The following is a 19,807-nucleotide window of genomic DNA, read 5'->3' on the forward strand; positions in this document are numbered from 1 at the left end:
TGTACAGCAACTCAAGTGTAGTCAGTATGTTGCTGTTTATGACTGGGATTGGTATTTGGGAATCATCTTGCAACTTTCGCAAGAAAATGCAGATATATTGGTTAACCTCATGCAACTGAAGGGTCCTGCATTGTCGTCTTCCTAGCCAAGCCGCAGAGATGAGTCCTGGGTACCCATTATCCACGTGCTCGTGACTGATGTTCTGACTGCAACCTGTCGTCAGTACCTTCTGAACAAGGGATATTAAAAGCTGTGTAAAGTTCAAAAATATATATTTTTTAAGCTGAACATTTCACTTAACTCTTACTGGACTCTTGAATTGGTGCAGTTGCTTATGATGCCTGTTAAAATAAACCTGTCTGCAAAGATGTAGCTGATGACAATTGTTCAGAATTTGGAGTTTTGCCATTATCTTTATTATGGATAGGGTGGGAGAAGCAATATGAAACTGGCTTCCAACAATAGGATTTTTCTTACAATTTTTCTAAAGATGTAAATCTATCTATCTATCTAATCTATCTAATCTATCTATCTATCTAATCTAATCTAATCTAATCTAATCTAATCTAATCTATCTATAACTACCTGTCCCACATGATGAAAATTACCTCTAAAGTGGACTTCCTTTTAAGAGTATGACAGGAAAACTTTAGCTTCCAGCTGCATAAAATTAACACACATTGCTCATTTTATCTAGTGCTACTAACAGGTAAGCCCCCTGTTTGCTGAGCTGTGCGGCAATGCCAACACAGCCCATTCAAAGTGAATGGTAGTGTCGGCATTAGCGTACAGCAGCCGCTAGCGTGGCTTAGTAAATGGGGGGGGGGGGAGGAATATGAAAGCTTTTCCTTTGGCCCAGTGGTTTGCTAAAAGTGGCATTGAATAAAATCTCATTTTTGACAATATTTCAAACCATGTGTCCCTGCTCATAATGGGTTACAGTTTCTGAATCTACACAAAAATTCTGAATAAGTGGTGCAAATTTCACAGCTGTAGGACACTTAATGGCAGAGTTAAGACCTAAAAGGTGCCCAGACTTTGTCACCCACAAACTGTGCCCCCCCACCCCCCCGATATCGCAAAAACTGTTTAAGCTAGAAGTCTGAATGTTTGCAGTTTTTCATCTTTTATATATTGGTCTCCATTCTGGTAGATATCAATTTCTGAAATGGTGAGGTAGGGAGGCTTCCAAATTTTGGTTGAATTGACATGGAATGACACAGTGAGCATGTGCAAGTGGGATGAATGTCATTTAATAATAATTTATAATCTGCACAATCCACAAATTCTAAATAGAGAACAATTTCACATACATAATAAAAAAAAAATTAAAAATTGCCAATATCCAACATGATATGCTCATCACTTTTCCAACCTCTACACCTGACAAAACAAAATTGAATTCCTTTCATAAGTTGTTCCTAAAGGAGTGGAGGAGTGGCCTAGTGGTTAGAGCACCAGTCTTGCAATCCAGAGGTGACCAGTTCAAATCCCACTGCTGCTCCTTGTGATCTTAGGCAAGTCACTTAACCCTCCATTGCCTCAGGTACAAACTTAGATTGTGAGCCCTTTTGGGACAGAGAAATATCCAGTGTACCTGAATGTAACTCACCTTGAGCTACTACTGAAAAAGGTGTGAGCAAAATCTAAATAAATAAATGAAGCCTCACTGGTAAAGTATTTCATAATTTTGGACCAAAAATAGAAAAAATGGAAGGATGGTTCAGAATAACAGTTTTTGAGAGGATCTTAGCAGACGCACCAGCCGATAAAATGCCAGAATGGAACAGAGTGTTGGAGAAAAGTATCTATGGGCTTTAAAAACAAGTAATAAAATCTTAAACTCCGCTCTGTACTGAATAGGCAACCAATGCAGAGACTGTAAATTGAGAACACGTGATTAAATTAGGAACTGATAGTAATCACTCTGGCTATCGAATTTTGAGTAAAAGACCTCCTAGGAGTAGTAACACGCCTCACCAATCTCAATTTATTAAAAAAAAAAACTTTCTGAATTATGTTCAGAATTTACTATTTTTTTAATAGTAAGTGCCCAAGAATCCAGCTGCACTCCTAAGTTCCTAATCTCCATTTTAAATGAAACAGGAGCATCATCACAAATAGAACCAAAATTTTGAGTTTTAGAAATGTTTAAACATAGTCGATTGCCCTTCATCCGTTGGTAAATACTGGTACGGTGTAATTGCAACATTTCAAAGCTATTATCAAATGTTCCTTGTCATCAAGCAGATGAAGCCATTACGTATGGGTTGTGTCCATCATCCAGCAGGGGGAGATAGAGAGCACTCAACTTTTCACAGTGCCTCATGGCCAGCCAGCTCCACTGCCTCTTCAGTATTCTCTATCTCCCCAAGCAGGGTGGCTGCAGCTTCTTCGAGCTCCATCAAAAATCTGCCTGGGGGTGGCTCCTGGCTTGCCAGTTGTTAGCCGGGGTGTTAGAGGCTATAGCAGCTTCACTTTGAAGGCACATAGGTTAGCCCTTTCCCTGCCTTACCCATGCCCCCGTGGATGTGGACATATTAGCTTGCTTTTCCCTGTCCTTTCCCACTCAGTGGATGCAGGCACATTGGTTCACCTTTCCCTGCCTTTCCCACTCATCTGAGCCTCTGGAGTTCTTATTACCTCTGCTTTCCTCACAGCGTTAAAAAAAAGGAATAGGGGTTTTCCTTTGATTCTGCTATGGGAGCGGAGCTGTGATACGCCATTTTGAATTTTCCCGCCGTTTTCGGCGATGGCTGCAGAGAATGTAAAGCGCTGTTCCCGGTGTGGCAAGTGCAAATCAGCGGGGCTCTGTAAATCGTGCTGTACAGGTGTAAGAGCCAGCCCGAGCATGGTGAGCGATGATTCTTCCCGCTCAGAGCTGGCAGCGGACGCCATTTTTAATTCTCCGCATGGCGCGGCCTCCGTAGAGATGGAGAGCCCTGAGCCCGGGAGGGGGGGGACCTCGAATTGAGGCTATTCAGGGAGCGGCTAGCCCCGGATGGGATCTGGGTGCCCAGGGCGAGTTTTTCTCCCCTGATTTTGTGTTATTGCATAAAGCATACATGCTGAAAAGAGCTCTCCCTCAAGGGTCATCTGAGGCCCCTTCTATTGTCCCCCCCCCCCCCCCCCCCCCGGTGGATTCTGGCCTGGGACTGCCCGTTGAGGCTATTTTCCCTGATAATTGGCATAAAGAAAAGCTTAGAAGGGCTAATTCCCCTTCAGATTGTGGTGCACCTCCTTCCCCCCCCCCCCCCCCCCCCCCCCCCCGTGGTCAGGCTGTGAGGATTCGGAGAGTTCTGGCAGGCCTTCGTGGTCTGAGGAGCCAGAGTCAGGTGCAGAATTACCACAGGATTTGGATGATCCCTCCGCGGTCAGGATTTTCCACCGTGATGAGCTGCCAGCGCTTATTTCAGATGCCCTACAGGTCCTTTCTATTGAAGAGCCTGACAGTGGCACGGCCTCCTCTGTGAATCCTAGGATGGCTAGTACCAAAAAGCCTGCTCGAGCGTTTCCTTTGCATGACTCCATCCAAGAGCTTATTTCTGCTCAGTGGGCTGACCCCATGGGACCTTTGAAAGTTTCCAGGGCTAAGGGGCAATTATACCCTCTGCTTGAGGAGCATTTGGCTCGCTTTGCAATGCCTAAAGTAGATGCCCTAGTCACTGTGGTGACAAAGAGAACTACCCTCCCTGTGGAAGGAGGAGTTGCCCTGAAGGATATAAAAGACCGTAGGCTGGAAGCAGCACTTAAACGGTCCTTTGAAATTGCAGCTCTTACTGTTCGGGCGTCTGCATGCAGTTGTTATGCTGCTAAAGCCTGCCTGGCGTGGTTGCAACAGGCAGTGGAACAGCCCAGAGATGGAGTGGAGCCCTTCTCGGATGTGGCTCCGCGGCTGGAGTCGGCCTTGTCCTTTTTGGCTGATGCCCTTTATGATATTGTCAGAGCTTCGGCTAAACAAATGGCAGTAGCAGTGGCGGCTCGCCGTCTTATTTGACTACGACATTGGGCAGCGGACATGGCCTCTAAGCAAAGGTTGGTGGAGTTGCCCGAAGATAGGCCGAGGCCTTCCTCCAAGGGCCAGGCGGTCCACTCCTCTTATAGACCTCGCTTCCGTGAAGCAAGAAGGTACCGCCCGGGGCGTTCTGCTGGGTTCACTTCTCGTGCCCATTTTTCAGCAGAGGAACTCCTTTCACTCGGACAAGCGTTCCGCAGCCACCGGCTCTAGGCCTGGAGTTCAGGGGCGACCCTCTCAATGATGGTGCGCCGGCCCCCTCCTCGCTTCCTGTCATCGGAGGATGTCTTTCCCTCTTTGCCGAGGAGTGGGCCAATATTTCCTCAGATCAGTGGGCTCTGGACCTGATCAGAGATGGCTACAGAATAGAATTCAACGCCCCAGTAAGAGACGTGTTTGTGGAGTCCCGATGCGGTTCTGCCGCCAAACGGGCGGCAGTAGAGGAGACTTTGCAAGGTCTGATTCAGTTAGGGGCCGTGTCCCTGGTACCTCCTGCCGAACACAGCTACGGCCGATACTCCATCTACTTTGTGGTGCCGCGAAAAGGTGGGTCTTTTCGCCCTATTCTGGACTTAAAAGAATTAAACAAGTCCCTGAGAGTGCGGCATTTCCACATGGAAACCCTGCGCTCCGTCATTGCTGCGGTACAGCCAGGAGAGTTTCTTACGTCTCTAGACCTGCACATACCAATTTGGCCCCCGCACCAGAAGTTTCTGAGGTTTGCGGTGTTGGGAAAACATTTCCAGTTCCGGGCCTTGCCTTTTGGCCTCGCCACAGCTCCCCAAGCCTTTTCGAAGGTAATGGTGGTAGTAGCTGCTTTGCTCAGGCGAGAAGGTATCAGAGTTCACCCGTACCTAGACGACTGGCTCATCAGAGCAGACTCTGTAACAGAGAGCTATCAAGCTACAGCCAGAGTGGTCTCAGTACTTCAATCTCTAGGCTGGGTCGTCAAGATGGCCAAAAGTCACCTGACCCCCTCGCAGTCTCTAGAATATTTGGGGGCCAGGTTCGACACAGACTCGGGCTATGTATACCTACCCGAGCTAAGCAGGGTTGGATGCCTTGATTCAGCCCTGGCCTCCGGGCCTACTATATGTGTTCCCTCCGTGGCCCTTGATAGGGCGCGTGCTCCTGCGGATTCGGCTGCACCCAGGAGAAGTGGTCCTCATCGCCTCGGATTGGCCCAGGAGGCCTTGGTATGCGGACCTCCGACAGATGCTAGTGGAGGCTCCCCTTCCTTTACCTCTGTTACCGAACCTGTTGTCACAGGACCCGGTAGCCATGGAGGACGCCTGCCGCTTTGATCTTATGGCATGGCGATTGAGAGGGCGCAATTGAGGGACAAAGGCTATTCAAACACAGGCATTTCCACTCTTCTGCAGGCCCGCAAGCGTTCCACTTCTGTGGCTTATGCCAGGATTTGGCGCCAGTTTGAGTCTTGGTGTGCTTCAAAAGCGATCACACCCATGCGGACTCCTGTCTCGCCAATTCTGGACTTTTTGCAGGATGGTGTACAAATAGGCTTGGCCTATAATTCCCTGCGGGTGCAAGTGGCAGCGTTGGCCTCCCTTCATGGTAAGGTTGAAGGCGTGTCTTTAGCTGCTCATCCAGATGTGGCACAGTTTCCTAATGGGGTGCTTCGGCTCCGGCCTTCCGTGCGAGCACCCTGTCCAGCTTGGAACCTGGGGCTAGTTTGGAGGCCCTGCAGGCTTCTCCTTTTGAGCCGCTTTGGCGAGCATCGGAGAAAGATTTGACACTAAAGGCTGTTTTTCTTGTGGCCATTACAGATGATCATAGATCCTGAAAGAGATAGTAACTTGCAGATACTGCAGCAGAGTCCTGCGCACATCCAACAGGTGCAACTGCCCAAAAGATTCTGGAAACTCCTCCTTATCAAAGGAGGGCAAGAAAATAGGCTGGTTTAGGTGAAACGCTGAAACCACCTTAGGCATGAAGGAAGGCGCGGTCCGAACTGTGACCCCGGACTCTGAGAATTGCAGAAATGGGTCTCTACAGGACAGCGCCTGGAGCTCTGACACCCGTCTCGCGTGCTTCAGAAAAAGATTTGACACTGAAGGCCGTCTTTTTAGTGGCCATTACTTTGGCGAGACGGGTGTCAGAGCTCCAGGCGATCTATGATCATCTGTTTTTGCTATCAGGTCCTCGCAGAGGGTCTCCAGCATCTAAAGCCACTATTGCCCGCTGGCTCAAAGAAACTATCTTTTCAGCTTATCTGCTTGCCGGCTGGTCTCCGCCTGTAGCCTTTAAGGCGCATTCTACCAGAGCGATTTCTTCCTCTTGTGCTGAAACTGGAGCACTCTCTCGTCAAGAGAGATACAGTGCAGCAACATGGGCTTCTAAGCTCTCTTTCGCCTGACATTACAGGCTGGATGTGGCTGCTAGGAGGGATGCGCGTTTTGGAGCACAAGTGCTAGCGCGTGGTGTGACCTGTTCCCACCCTATATAGGGATTGCTTTGTTACATCCCATACGTAATGGCTTCATCTGCTTGATGACAAGGAAGGGAAAATTAGGTTCTTACCTTGGTAATTTTCTTTCCTTTAGTCATAGCAGATGAAGCCATGAGCCCTCCCTGTATGATTGTCTGTATGCTGTGAATCTGTTTCTGGTTCTGTTCTTGTTTCCTGAAGTTCCTTCCTTGGGAGAAAGTTGGAAAACAGTCTTCAGGATTCATGTTCACTTATAGGAGGATGAGTCCATTCCCTGCAGTTTATTTTTTGGAGGATGAGTTTATTTTCTCCAGGAGGTTGCGTGTATCCCCTCCAGTTATACAATAAGGAGGACGAGTTTATTCCCTCCAGGAGGATGTGCTCATGAGTTCATGCCCTTGTTAAGGGACCATCGTTTGCTGTGAGGAAAGTTCATGTTATTCCCATTGCGGTTTGCCATACTGCTTTGGAAGCTTCAAATACTGAAGAGGCAGTGGAGCTGGCTGGCCATGAGGCACTGTGAAAAGTTGAGTGCTCTCTATCTCCCCTTGCTGGTTGATGGACACAACCCATACGTAATAGCTTCATCTGCTATGACTAAAGGAAAGAAAATTACCAAGGTAAGAACCTAATTTTCCCATTTGTCAACTGGTACCAAGAACTGTATATCATTAGCATAAATTGTGTATTGTAATGCAACAATAAACATAGAGAAAGAAGAAAAAGATTAAATAGCACTGTGGATAGGCTGGAGCCCTGAGGGACTCCAGTAAAACAAGGCATAATTTCAGACTTCTTATTACCATTATGGACACAAAATGTCTTTTGGATAATTAAGAATGGAACCAACTCAATACAGTTCAACCTAGTCCAAAATGTCCTATTTCTCCAAATGATCCTCTAATTGCATTAGTATAACTTGGTCAATTTATTTTTGCAAAAAAGGTAATGAAGAGATGCCGAAAGTTATCTACAGAATGATCCAACTTGGCATTTTTAATCAATGATCTAACAGCAGTAGTTTTAAGACTCATAGTATTACTCCCTCACTAAGTGGTTTATTGATGAACTGTGTGTGAAACTCAGATAAGAGCTCTTGAGAGCCTTAATAACTGATGGGTTAATAATATCCCGATGACTAAAAACTTTCTCCAAATTGGCCTGTAGTAACAAAAGAGAACTAACTGAGCAAGGATCTACTCTACAAAGAGCCTGAAACACTTCAGTTGGAAAAGAAGTATTATCAAATTGACACACACAATTTTGTACCTTACAACAGAAACCATTTGCAAAAGCCTTTAATGAGTATAGGAGTCAACATTAGAATAATTAACAGCTATAAGTTTGCGAACTATAAATAACTCTTTTGAAAAAGAGGGAGCCTTGTCAATTTATATCTTTCTGAGCACTAACCCTAGCTGTGTTATAAGACTGTAACTGTAGATTATGTGTCTAATGTAGATCTACATGGACAGCTTCACCATGCCCTTTCAGCCCGTCTTAGTTTCCACTTTAAAAGCTTTAGTTCCTCAGTAATCCAAGGGACACAGACCTAGTAACTTTATGTGTTTGCAGTGGAGCAATCTCATCAAATGACTCTTGCAAACTTACATTCCATTTGTCTAATAATAAAGTACAATTTAACGCGTTCAACTGTGCTTGATAATTTCTTACCAAGTAAGTTTTCAAGTCAGATAATTCATGTTTCCAGGACTGAAAAGATCTGCTTTGAATTTTCTGTAAATGAGACTAGTTTGTTTGAAACTGAATTACAGCATGGTCTGTCCCGGGAACAAACTCTGTACTAATGAGAGTAAACACAGATGAAGAGAGCTTATCTACAAAAATAAGATCCAACAAATGACCCTCCTGTATGGGTCTGTTCTTTCATCAGTTGTTACCAACTGAGTAAATCCAACATGTGGTCATTCGTTATGTTATCAACATGTAAATTAAAATCAACTAACAGGATAGAATTATAGATAAATTTAAATCTGCTAATAATTTAATGAAAGAAGAATCAGACCTCAAAGTACCAGGAGCACAATAACTTAACAAAATATTAACCATGGAAAAAGTAATCAATAATCTAATCCATCAATAAATGGTAAAGCATTTCATGCAAAAGTAAAATGTTTCTTAAACAAAATAAAAACCCCACCCCAAATTTGTTCATTAGAAGTTTAGAAATAGAATATATAGGATGGCAAAATTGGTTCAAGATAATCAAATCTTCCATCAACCAAGTTTGGTAATACATAAATCCAGTGAAGCATTATAAGGAAATCATAAATCAAAGAAACTTTGTTCTTTACAGACCTTGCATTAAGATCACTTAGTAGCCCCTGTTGCCAAGAAACACAACCTCCAGGTGGACTTTCTCAGCCACACAGTTCTGGACACTGGGTCAGGAGGTCTTTTGAGCACCTGCTAGATCAGTAGAGGCAGCTGGTCTTCAATCTAATGGCCTACAGCCTGAGCTCCAAGGCTGAAAGGCACAGCTGTAGGAGAGAAGTTGGTTTTGTAGGCTTCAGTGCACTGGGTACAGCCTTGGCCCAGGCAGGAACTACCTCTTCTCTCAATGGCCACTAATCAGAAATGTTATGCACAGCAAGGTGCAACAGGCTGTTCTGGTCACCCCCAGACTAGCCTTGGGGCCATGGTAAGGAGACTTGATGTCCTTTTGCAGAGATGGGCTTTTCTGAGACAAGGACAAATGGATATGGAGGACCTAGATCCCTTTTATCTTATGGTTTGGTCCTTTGGAGGTGGCACCTTGTGTCAAGGTTTCTCCATCTCCTATTATTTCTACTTTGCTCGGGGCCTAGAAATCCTCCACCTTATTGGCATATGTTTGGGTTTGGCACTGGTGTGAAAATTTCTCACTATCCCTTCGGAAGGCGGAGGTCTTGGATGTCCAGGAGTTCTTCCCAAAAAAGATTTGAGCAGGGGCTGGCCCCATAAACTCCTTAAAAACTCAGGTGGTGGCTCCTGCCTGTTAAGACTGAAGATTCTCAGTATCTCATTCAGACATCCATGCATTTTTTTAATGTGGGTATCTTGATTGTGCCCTCCTGTTTAAGCCAGTCCTGCCCCTGTGGAATCTTTAATATGCTGTCAGATCCATCCTTTGAGCCTTTGAAGTTGGCCTTTTTTAAGGATCTTACGTTGAAGATAGTGTTTCTTAGTGGCTATTGCTTTGGCAAGATGAGTTTGAGTTACAGGCCTTGTCCTTCAGGGACCTGTGCATCCTTCTAGGAAGAGGTAGTATCCATTCAGACAATTCCATCCTTTGTGCTGAAAGTAATTTCCCCATTTTTCTTGAATCAGATGTTCAGTCTGTTACTTCACAAGCTCGTATCCAGAGGATTTAGCTCCACTATTAGCAGGTAACTAACCCTTTCTGGCTTTTGGATCTGTTTGTCTTGCTTCAGGACTCTTGCAAAGGTCTGTCAGCCTCTAAATCCTTGATAGCCTACCGGATCAAAGTGACCATTGAGGTCACATACGTTTTCTGCAATAAGTGAATACTAAAGGGTTTGCAGGCAGCCTCCTGGGCCTTGCCCCCGTGGGCTCACCAGAGGATATCTGCAGAGTGGTGACTTGGATTTCTCTTCATTAGTTTGTGAAGCATTACTGATTGGATGTGCTTGGAAGGGGCAATTACAGCCTTTGACACAGCAGTTATTCAGGAGGCCTTGTCTTCCCTTCTCAGTGAGACATTGCTAGGGTACATCCCAGTGGTACAGACTGGTCTGGCAGAGATAAGGAATATGAACTTTAATTGTACCTGTCAATTTCCTTTCCTTGAGTCCTGATAGACCAGTCCAGGACCTTCTTTGGAAGATTTTGATTCTAAGGAACTCGAGTTCTCAGGTCTTCTCTCTCTACTGGTGTATATAGTTAATTGATAGCTTTAATTTTGATGTTTTGACAATTTTTATTGGAAACGGCAAGTGCAAGCAAAATATAACGTGGATCAAATACAATACCGCCATCCATTACATTTTAGGTTAATCCCCACCCTCTATCATTCACCCACTAGATATAAAATTAAAGCTATCAAGCTAGTGCTCTAACCACTAGGCCACTGGTATGGACAGGTCTAGCAGGATTCAGGGAAAGGAAATTAACAGGTATGCGTAAATTTTACGATCATTTTGAGAAGCTGGTACTTGTGTATTCAATGGTCATAAACTTGGTCAAATAGGTTAAACTGAAAACTCATTTGTTATAAATAAGATATTTCATCACATCAGCTAAATTGGATGTCATTGTTATGTGCCATTTTAAAGAATATTTTATACTTTTAGACAGATCTCAAAACTGTTAAACTCTGAGAAAAAGTGTAGGTCAGAGGGCTAGTTAAGTTAGTTAACTGGAGGTGCATAGTTATTCCTTCTGGAGGTTGTATTTTGTAGTAGCACGGATATTTTTGGCAGGCATGGGAGGTGTTCTTTCACCAGGGTATATTTCCTAATACTGTATGTTTCATATGCTTGTTTTTAAAAGGTTGTGTGAATTGGTCGTCATGTTCAGTAAAAACCGCCTGAAATTGAAAAATTAAAAAAAAAAACATTTTCAGTAGGTTATTTACTCTCTCCACGATGTAAATGTTAAGCTTGTGTATTTTTTTATTTTGTAGAATGTTTGAAGCCCACATTGAGAGCTATAGTGGAGATGATCCTCTTAGTCTCTGGGATAGGTAAGAGAAGAGATTTTTTTTTTTTTTTCAGATTTAATCAGATGCAAAATGAAGTTTAAGACTCAAATATTATATTCCAGGTATGTGCAGTTTACAGAAGAAACACTTATGCCTCAAGAAAAGCATAAAATATCCTGTTTGTTGGAACGTCTGGTAAAGAATTTTTTAACTGACAAGAGGTACCATAATGATGATCGATTCATCAAGACCTGCATAAAATTTGTAAGTAAGCTTAGTTTCATTGAGCAGCAGTAATACTTGCATGTCTGTGGAGTGTTCAGTGCTTTGAAAGAACATTGCTTAGCTTCTGGATTATACCATCTTGAATAAGCAGGTGTTATTACCATCAATGTACCAGTAGATGAAGATAGGGAAATTGATCTTTCCTAGTGACATCACCAGTATAAGGAGGGCTGATGCTGATGGGAAAACTCCAGTATTTCTCTACCTCCAGCAGATGATTGTTCAGACTGGTTCTCATGGCCACTGGCCTTGCTCCCAGCAGAGCAGGTGAGTGCCGCACAGCTTGGTCAAGCCTAATAGCAGATTCCATAGCGTCCCACAGATCAATCCAGAGACAAGTGGGTTGTGTCCCTCTACCAGCAGGTGGAGATAGAGAGAATACTGAGAGGAATCTGGCTGCACAGGTCCACATATAATAAGACTCTGAAGTTCTCTCTCTCTCAGCAGGTGGATGGACATATCCTGTGCAGCTGTCTGGATTGAGATTGCTCCTAGCCTGTTCCCTCAGGATTAGTTGAGCTAGGGGTTCATGGCCAGATCGGGCCAGTAAGGGGTACACCTGGTGGGCCAGGTCCCTCCCCTACCCCTTCCCTGTCTCCATGCTGTGGTGGAATTCCTTGGCTCTGCATTTCTGATTCTCCCTGTCACTCCTGCCTCTGAAAAAAAAAAAAGAATAACAAGAAAGGAGAACACAGAGCAAAAAGACGTAGAAGAGATTTAGTACTGGTATTTCAGCTTCATGCTGGATGTGACGACGGTTGGTATTTTCTGCCTTTGGGTTCTTTTTTGCTGTTTTCCTATATGGTAAGTTTCATTTCTTTATTTTCTCGTGGGTGCTGTGCATTTAGTTTTATTGGACCCGCGTGGTACTGAGTATGGGGTGTTTTTCTATGTTTGGGGCTAACAGGAGCACGTCTTTTCAGAACGCAATTATACTTGGCTTTTCAGTGCTCCGTTGTGCTTGGTGGACCGCGCTTTAGTTTTGGCGGGCTTTCGCCGTCGCAGACGCCATCTTGGGCTGGGGCTTACTGGTAGCTCGGCCTTTAGGCGCTTTACCGTTTTGCCGGTCAGCTGGCCTTCGGTTCTCCAGGAAGTGCGCTTAGAGTCTAGTGGAGACTTGGGTTCAGGACTGCTCGTCGGCGGTCTTGGCGAGGGGGGAGGGGTACATGTGTGGTACCCTCCTTCCTTTTCTTCCTTATTTTGGGGATTTGCCTTTCTTCCGCTGTGTGCAGTTGCGGGGAGGGCAATCCGGGGACGGCCTTCGCTTCCCGCTCGGTACAGCTGGGGTCATGGATATCGTGGATGCTGTGTTTTTTGGTTTCTCATTCAGGAACAGTATTTTTTAGCAGCAGGGGAACGTTATTGAAACAGGTGGGAAATCAGGAGACGAAAGGCAAATTTTGGTTCCAAACAAGGCAACTTTATTGCTAGCAAGTGAACAGCACCGAGTAGCCTCGGGACACTGTGTGTCATAAATCATCTGACGCTTACATTTATACTTCCCTACTGGGCCTGCGCATTTGGCCCTTACACGTCACAACTGTCATGCGCAGTAAACATTTGTAGTTCTTACAGTACAAAATTGTAGTCCCAGTACGTACACACGTCATAACACTGAAATGATACTGGCAAGAAAAACGAAACTTAGCAGCTTATTCTGTACACACACACAATGCTCCTTTCTAGCACAGGAGATAAGGTGCGGCTCAGGAATGCAGGGGGGTGTCAGCACCCTCCAAGGTCGCCTATTCAGATGGCGTTGCTACGTGCAAGCTGGTCTTGTATAGGCCTTGCAAACTACTGTTACAAGCTATATGTCTAATAGCCCTGCATTCTGTCTGTACATTAGTAAACAGCAAACTTCTTTTGTTAGTAAACAGTAAAACTGGATAAGGCACAAATGTCCAGTGCAGTAATAAGGTGTGGCCAAACAGCCAAAAGCAGAGGTAGAGTGCATAAGTAAAAGTCCATCAGTAGGCACAAAACATGAGGTTGTCCTGTTGCTCAGTAGTATTCAGGTAGTACCGGCGTTCCACTCCTTCATTCCCCCCTTTTGATACTTGAACATCCATTCTGGTGGAGAGTATCACCTCCATGAACCCTGAAAAGGAAAGAAAGGACAAGGATAGTTAGCGAGGGAGGCAACAAGCGAGCCCTAAGCCCTTGCACAGCCGTTGGTTGCTTCGCCGGGGTTGAGACGGAGGGCCCCTAGTGGAATCCCCCCCCCTTTGTAGCCGGTCGTTTGCTGGCACAAGGGTGATGGCCCATTGAGTGACTCAGGGGGTTCAAAGTGCACATCAGCCACAAGGTCCAGGGCCGAATCGTTAGTAAGGATTTCGAGTACGGCCTGTAGGCGAATAATGCGATTCAGCATGTAGATAGGGGTGCGGTACCCGTATGTACCATCTTCAGCCCATGTGGCCGGTCCATAGTAGTGAATGATACGTTCAGGCGGCCACTCGTTGTCCTTCCAGTCTCCAATCTGGACTTTGGGCTTGATGATTGGGAAAGACCGTTTTCGTCGGGCAGGGTTATCAGGCCCCTTTTCCACGTATAGGGGGATACCCAAAGTTTCGCCGACTTGTATGGGCAGAAGGAAAAAACTAGGTCGGACCGTGCCCAAGAGACAGGTACCGTACCAGCGGGTCGGGAGTTGTTCATAGGCCCTGCGTCCGCAGATATAGTAGTAGCCCGCCGGGGCTACCCACTTGAGGGAGGCGTTCCCTCCGTATGTCCATGTCGTGTTCAAGGTGGGTTCTGTCCAGATAGGCTCCGGGGCGGGCAGGTTGTCCGTTTGCCACCAGGTCGTCCGGCTGCCATTATACTGAAGAACCCCCGTACAAGCAGAGTCTCCCACTGGTACAGAGTAACGCTTCGATGGCGCTCGACTAGCGCAGAGGGTACCTATGATGTTTGTTCTCAGGGCCCATTCGTACGGCTTCGGCCGTTGGGGAAAGGTAATGTTAGTGGTGTTGAGTGCATCCCATGTGTGTTGTCGGATCTCTCTCGCTTCCCAGGGCCATTGTTCACCCATGTCGGTGCCTCCACAGACGAAACAGTTGGCAATTCCGAGGGAGAGGGCGATGTTTTCAGCCAAATTGAGGAACATATTTCGGGCTTCTGGGGAAATGGGGAATTTAGTCTCGGTCTGCTCAGCACGAGCAATTTCATCAAATACGTCTTGGTAGCCGACAACAGTAGTCTGGTAGTGCGTAGGAGGCTTCGTTTCGAGACTCTGATATATGGTAATATATGTCAACGGATCCATTCCTCCGCCGTCAATGCCGAGGCCCCACGTTCCTCTCCAGGGCATGTCGTGTCCTCGGATGGGCCAGTCTAGGGACACATAGTTACCAGAACCTCGACGAAATTCGCCCAGGCCGGCGCATCCGGCATATCCTCCTCCCGTATAAGCACATACTCGGTCCCAGCCCGAGGCTCGAGTGTCGCCGGCGCATGGGAGCCACACCCACGGGGAGCAGCATCTCATGTCTGGACTGAAGGGGCAGACATACTTGTGGTCCTTAACGTATGCCTCTCGCCAACTCTGGCTACCACACTTGCGAGACCAAGGGTGCTTGTCCATGGCGGCACAGACGTCGAAGGTGAGGGTTGCTACAGTTTGGATGCCACCGACAAGGATACGAGTAGAATTAATGTAATACAGAATGCCATCTCCCTCGACTCCCGGAGGTCCGGCCACATACGCAGGGAGTCCTACGCTGAGGGTGACATTGTAGTATCTTGGTTTGGTAGGGCTGTGGCAGATAGTGAGATTTCCTTGGAGGCATCTGTGGAACTGTTGGAGGCCATTCGGAGTGATGAGGGCACAAGTCGGGAGAAACTGGCAATCGCCTTCCGGGGGCTGCGTCTGGTGAATGAGGGTAGTGACTAGGTGATATCCTCCCTCTATACGGTGGCGCACGAGGCGCAAACATTCAGAGCAATTCAGGCTCAGGGTGGCAGGATGATAGCTCGGAACTGCACACAGGAGAAGGAAGATGGTCAGCATTATATATGTGGTGGGAGGTATCCGAGCTTTTGCAGCAAGAAGATAATGAGGCCCACGATGAAGGCTGCGATAAAGAGAGAGCCAAAAACGCAGTGGGTCCAGAAACTGAGTTCCTGTTGCTGGGCAGGCATGAATCTGGTGGTTCACGTCTTTCTTAGAGTCAGCCGTAATGGAGCGTCGGGATGTTGGTGCGCAGTCCAACGCTTCAGGGTGCTGCTAGTGGGAGCAGCAGGCTTCAATCGGGTCCAATGTATCCACACTGGGCTTCCTGCAATTTTAACAGCGGTGGAGGTCGTTAGGAGAACAAGGGAGGGCCCCTTCCATTTTGGCTTTAGGCAGTCAGATTCATCCCACTCTTTTACCCAGACCTCGTCTCCCACCCTGAACCTGTGCGTAGGATTGGTGAGGACCAAGGGAGCTACTCTTTCAGTGTACTGCTGGATGTCTTGCACTACCTGGTGTAAGGCTCTCATCTGTTTCACTAAGGAACTCTCACCCTGTATCTGCAAGGAGTCGGGAAAGGAGGGTAGTGGTGGTGGCCTAGCATACATCATCTCGTAGGGAGTAAGGCCGGTAGCCTTGGGGGTACACCTAAGATGCAGCAAGGCCAGTGGAAGCAGGTCGGGCCACTTGGCTTTTGCTTCTTGGCATAGCTTGGCTAGCTGGTTCTTCAGGGATCGGTTAGCCCTCTCCACTACTCCACTGCTTTGGGGTCTCCAGGCACAATGCAACTTCCAATCGAGACCCAGCCTTGTACTGAGTTGTTGTGTTACTTCACTAGCGAAGGCGGGGCCGTTGTCAGAGTTTATTTGCTTGGGGAGGCCGTATCTGGGTAGGATTTGATGAAGCAGTAGGGAGGTAACTTCTTTAGCCATTTCCGTTCTAGTAGGCTGGGCTTCAATCCATCCGGTGTAGGTACACACGGCGACGAGGATAGCTTTGTAGCCGCGCGCCGGGGGCATGTGTGTGAAGTCAATCTGGCACACGTGGAAAGGGCTGGTGCCTCGGAGAACATGTCCTGGCATAGGCCCGGGCCCCGTTCGAGGGTTGTTCCGGGCACAAGTCGCGCATCGGCTGGAAGCGTTTTTGGTCCACAGGGATAGTTTGTTGATGTAGTAGGTCTTCTCAAGTAAGCGCCCCAGGGCGTCCCTTCCCAGGTGGGTGCGATCGTGAGCCTCCTTGGCCACCGTCCAGGCCAAGGCTTCGGGTATCCATATGCGCCCATCCTGTAGTATCCACCAGCCATTGCGTGACTGTAGACCCTCTTGTTGAGCCCATTCCGTTTCTTGGGGGGTGTAAATAGGGGTCTCCGTAGGGAGCTGGACGACGAGTACGGGGTCAGGAGGGTGAGAGGAGTAGGGGAGCTGACTTGCCCTTTTTGCAGCGTCGTCTGCCCGCTGATTTCCCCGGGCGATAGGGTCCGTTCTTCCAGTGTGGGCCCTGCAGTGCATCACAGCCACCTTCTTCGGCTTCCATACCGACTCGAGTAATTGGCAGATCTCAGCGGCATTTGCAAGTCCTTTCCCTTCAGCTGTCAGAAATCCCCTCTCCTTGTACAAGGCTCCGTGCACCTGGAGGGTGAGGAAAGCGTATTTGGAGTCGGTGTAAATGTTGACAACTTTTCCTTCAGCCCACAGGAGGGCTCTGGTGAGGGCGATTAGCTCCGCTTTCTGGGCTGATGTTCCGGGTGTCAGAGCCATAGCCTCGATCACATGGTCCTCAGATACCACCGCATAGCCAGCTCTTCGAATTCCCTCTATCACCTGGCTGCTTCCATCGGTAAAAAGGGTGATGCCCCCTTGCCAGGGTTGATCCTTCAGGTCAGGTCTGCTCGAGTGCACAGTGGCCATTACCTCTTCACAGTCGTGGAGTGGTGGTTCAGGGGCCGGAAGGAGGGTGGCAGGATTGAGGTTGGTCGTGTCCAGGATCCGCACCTCCGGATTTTCGCACAGGAGGGCTTGGTATTTGACCAATCGGGAGTTGGTCATCCATCTGGGTCCGTGGCTCTCGAGTAGGCCGCGGATGGTGTGGGGTGTGGTCACAAAAAGTGTTTGGCCGAATGTGAGTTTATTGGCCTCGTGTATCAGGAGACAAGCAGCCGCAATGCTTCGTAGGCAGCCCGGCCATCCTCGTGCCACGTTGTCCATGCTCTTGGAGAGGTATGCTACAGGGCGTTGCCAGGTACCGACCAGTTGGGTGAGGACTCCAAGTGCCAATCCCTTCTTTTCGTCGATGAACAAGTGGAACGGCTTAGTCACATCTGGCAGTCCGAGCGCTGGTGGAGCCGCAAGGGCATCCTTAAGGTCCTGAAGGGCTTTCAGTTCGCTTTTCTCCCACCGGAGATCTTGGCCCTCGAGTTCAGGCCCCTTCAGCTTGGCATACAAACTGTGGGTCAGGATAGCAAAATTGATGATCCAAATGCGGCAATATCCAGCGGCTCCGAGGAGTGCCCGTAATTCCTTCTTGTTTGCAGGAGTGGGTTGGTTGCGAATAGCTTGGGTTCGGGGGATACCGAGCCTTCGGGTTCCTTCTCGGAGGCGAAACCCCAGATACTCGACTTCGATCTCGCATATCTGCGCCTTCTTGCGACTGGCCCGGTACCCCTGGGCTTCCAGGGTCTTCAAGAGGTAGAGTGTAGCTTCAGCACATTCGGTGTACGTTTCACGGGCCACCAACAGGTCATCCACGTATTGGACGACCGGCCCATACTCGTCCTGATACGTCTTCAGGTCCTGGGCGAGTTGGTCGCCGAAGAGGGTAGGCGAGTTCTTGAACCCCTGGGGAAGACGGGTCCATGTATATTGCTGCTTGGTTCCCGTCTGCAAGTCTTCCCACGTGAAGGCAAACAACTTTTGGCTGTCGACAGCAAGAGGGATGGAGAAGAAGGCGTCCTTCAAATCAATGACACTGTACCACTTGGTCTGAGATGGCACTTGGGCTAGGATGGAGTATGGATTTGGTACGAGGGCAACTATGTCGGCTACCTGGTTGTTGACTTTCCTCAGGTCCTGGACGGGTCTGTACTCGGATGTTCCTGGTTTCTTAACGGGCAACAATGGGGTGTTCCATGCGGATCTGATTGGTTTAAGGACTCCCTGTTGAAGGAGTTTCTGTAGATGTGTATGCATACTATGCCGGGCTGCATAGGGGATGTGGTATTGTCCTTGGTTGACAACTTGAGCATTTGGTTTGAGCTCAATCCAGATGGGGATAGCGTTAACGGCCAGTCCGCCGGGGTTCAATTCTGCCCATACATCAGGCACTTCATCCATTATGGCTCGCCTCTGCTGGGCGAAAGGGGTGTTCTGGTCGTAACGGCAGTCGCCGGGTCCTACAGTTGGGGGAACGTGTAGTCTCCATTCTTCTCTTACTGGACAGATAAGTGTCACTGGCCGATCTTCAAAGCGAGCTTCCACTTCACCCGTAGTCTTGAACTTCAAGGTGGCCTGGAGCTTACAGAGTAGGTCTCGACCAATCAAGGGGACCGGGCATCCAGGGATGTGTATGAACTGATGGGACACCATCGTCCCTCCGATCTGGACTTGGCGCTCTTCCAGCACCGTGGCCAACACATCTGCCTTCTCCCGCATCCGTCTGGTCGATTCCTTCCGGGCCTCCACCTTCTCCTCCTGGTCGCGATATCCGAATACGCGATCAGCTATAGCTTTCAGTTGGCTTAGGCTCATCCCTTCGAACCCCTCCGTTCTCTGTAGCTTTCTTCGTATATCCGGTGCTGACTGGCTAACAAAACTCATAACCACGGTTGGGAGGTTCTTAGGGTCTTCGGGATTTATCGGGCTGTGCCTTCTGAATGCTTCCATAAGTCGTTCAAGGAAGTCCCCTGGACTCTCGTCCTTTTGTTGGACTACACTGTGGATTTTTCCCATGTTGGTAACCTTCTGCTTCCCCTTCTTTAAGGCGGCCAGGTACGCCTGCTGGTATCGGCGGATAAAGGTTTGGCCTTCGGCGGTTCGGTAGTCCCACGTAGGGGCAGCGATGGGCGCCTCCGTTTCTATTAGGTTCTGTAAATTGGCATGGGCCGGATTCGCATCCCGGATGGCTTGCTCCATATTTTGTTGTAAAAGGCGGCGTTCTTCAGAGGTCAGGATGTGGGCGCTCAACTGCCTAAGGTCTGCCCAAGTTGGATTATAGCTGTATATAATGCCTTCCACCAGCTCTATCAGCTGCTCGGGTTTCTGGTCGTAGGACGGCCCATGGAATTTCCAGTTATACAAATCGGCACTTGAGAAGGGAACGTGGCTATAAACTGTTGATTCGATGGGCTGGCCCCCCCCTTCCGCCGGGTTAGGGGTATAGGTGGTGGACTGTCGAACTGGGAATAAGTGGGAGGTTCCCCCTTTTCGGTTGGACGGAAGGGCCTGG

The 19,807-nt window shown here is 48.0% G+C and overlaps 1 protein-coding gene across 1 annotated transcript in view; it reads left to right on the plus strand.

Annotated features, from left to right (window-relative positions):
- Positions 1-19,807, plus strand: part of BUB1 (BUB1 mitotic checkpoint serine/threonine kinase) — a 189,241-nt gene that overhangs the window by 18,079 nt on the left and 151,355 nt on the right. The window contains 2 exon segments of the mRNA XM_030195939.1: positions 11,110-11,169; positions 11,250-11,391. Of these exon segments, the coding sequence (XP_030051799.1) occupies positions 11,110-11,169; positions 11,250-11,391 (202 nt within the window).

Source organism: Microcaecilia unicolor, chromosome 3 (assembly GCF_901765095.1).
Source record: "Microcaecilia unicolor chromosome 3, aMicUni1.1, whole genome shotgun sequence".
In the NCBI taxonomy this organism is placed as follows: Eukaryota; Metazoa; Chordata; class Amphibia; order Gymnophiona; family Siphonopidae; genus Microcaecilia; species Microcaecilia unicolor.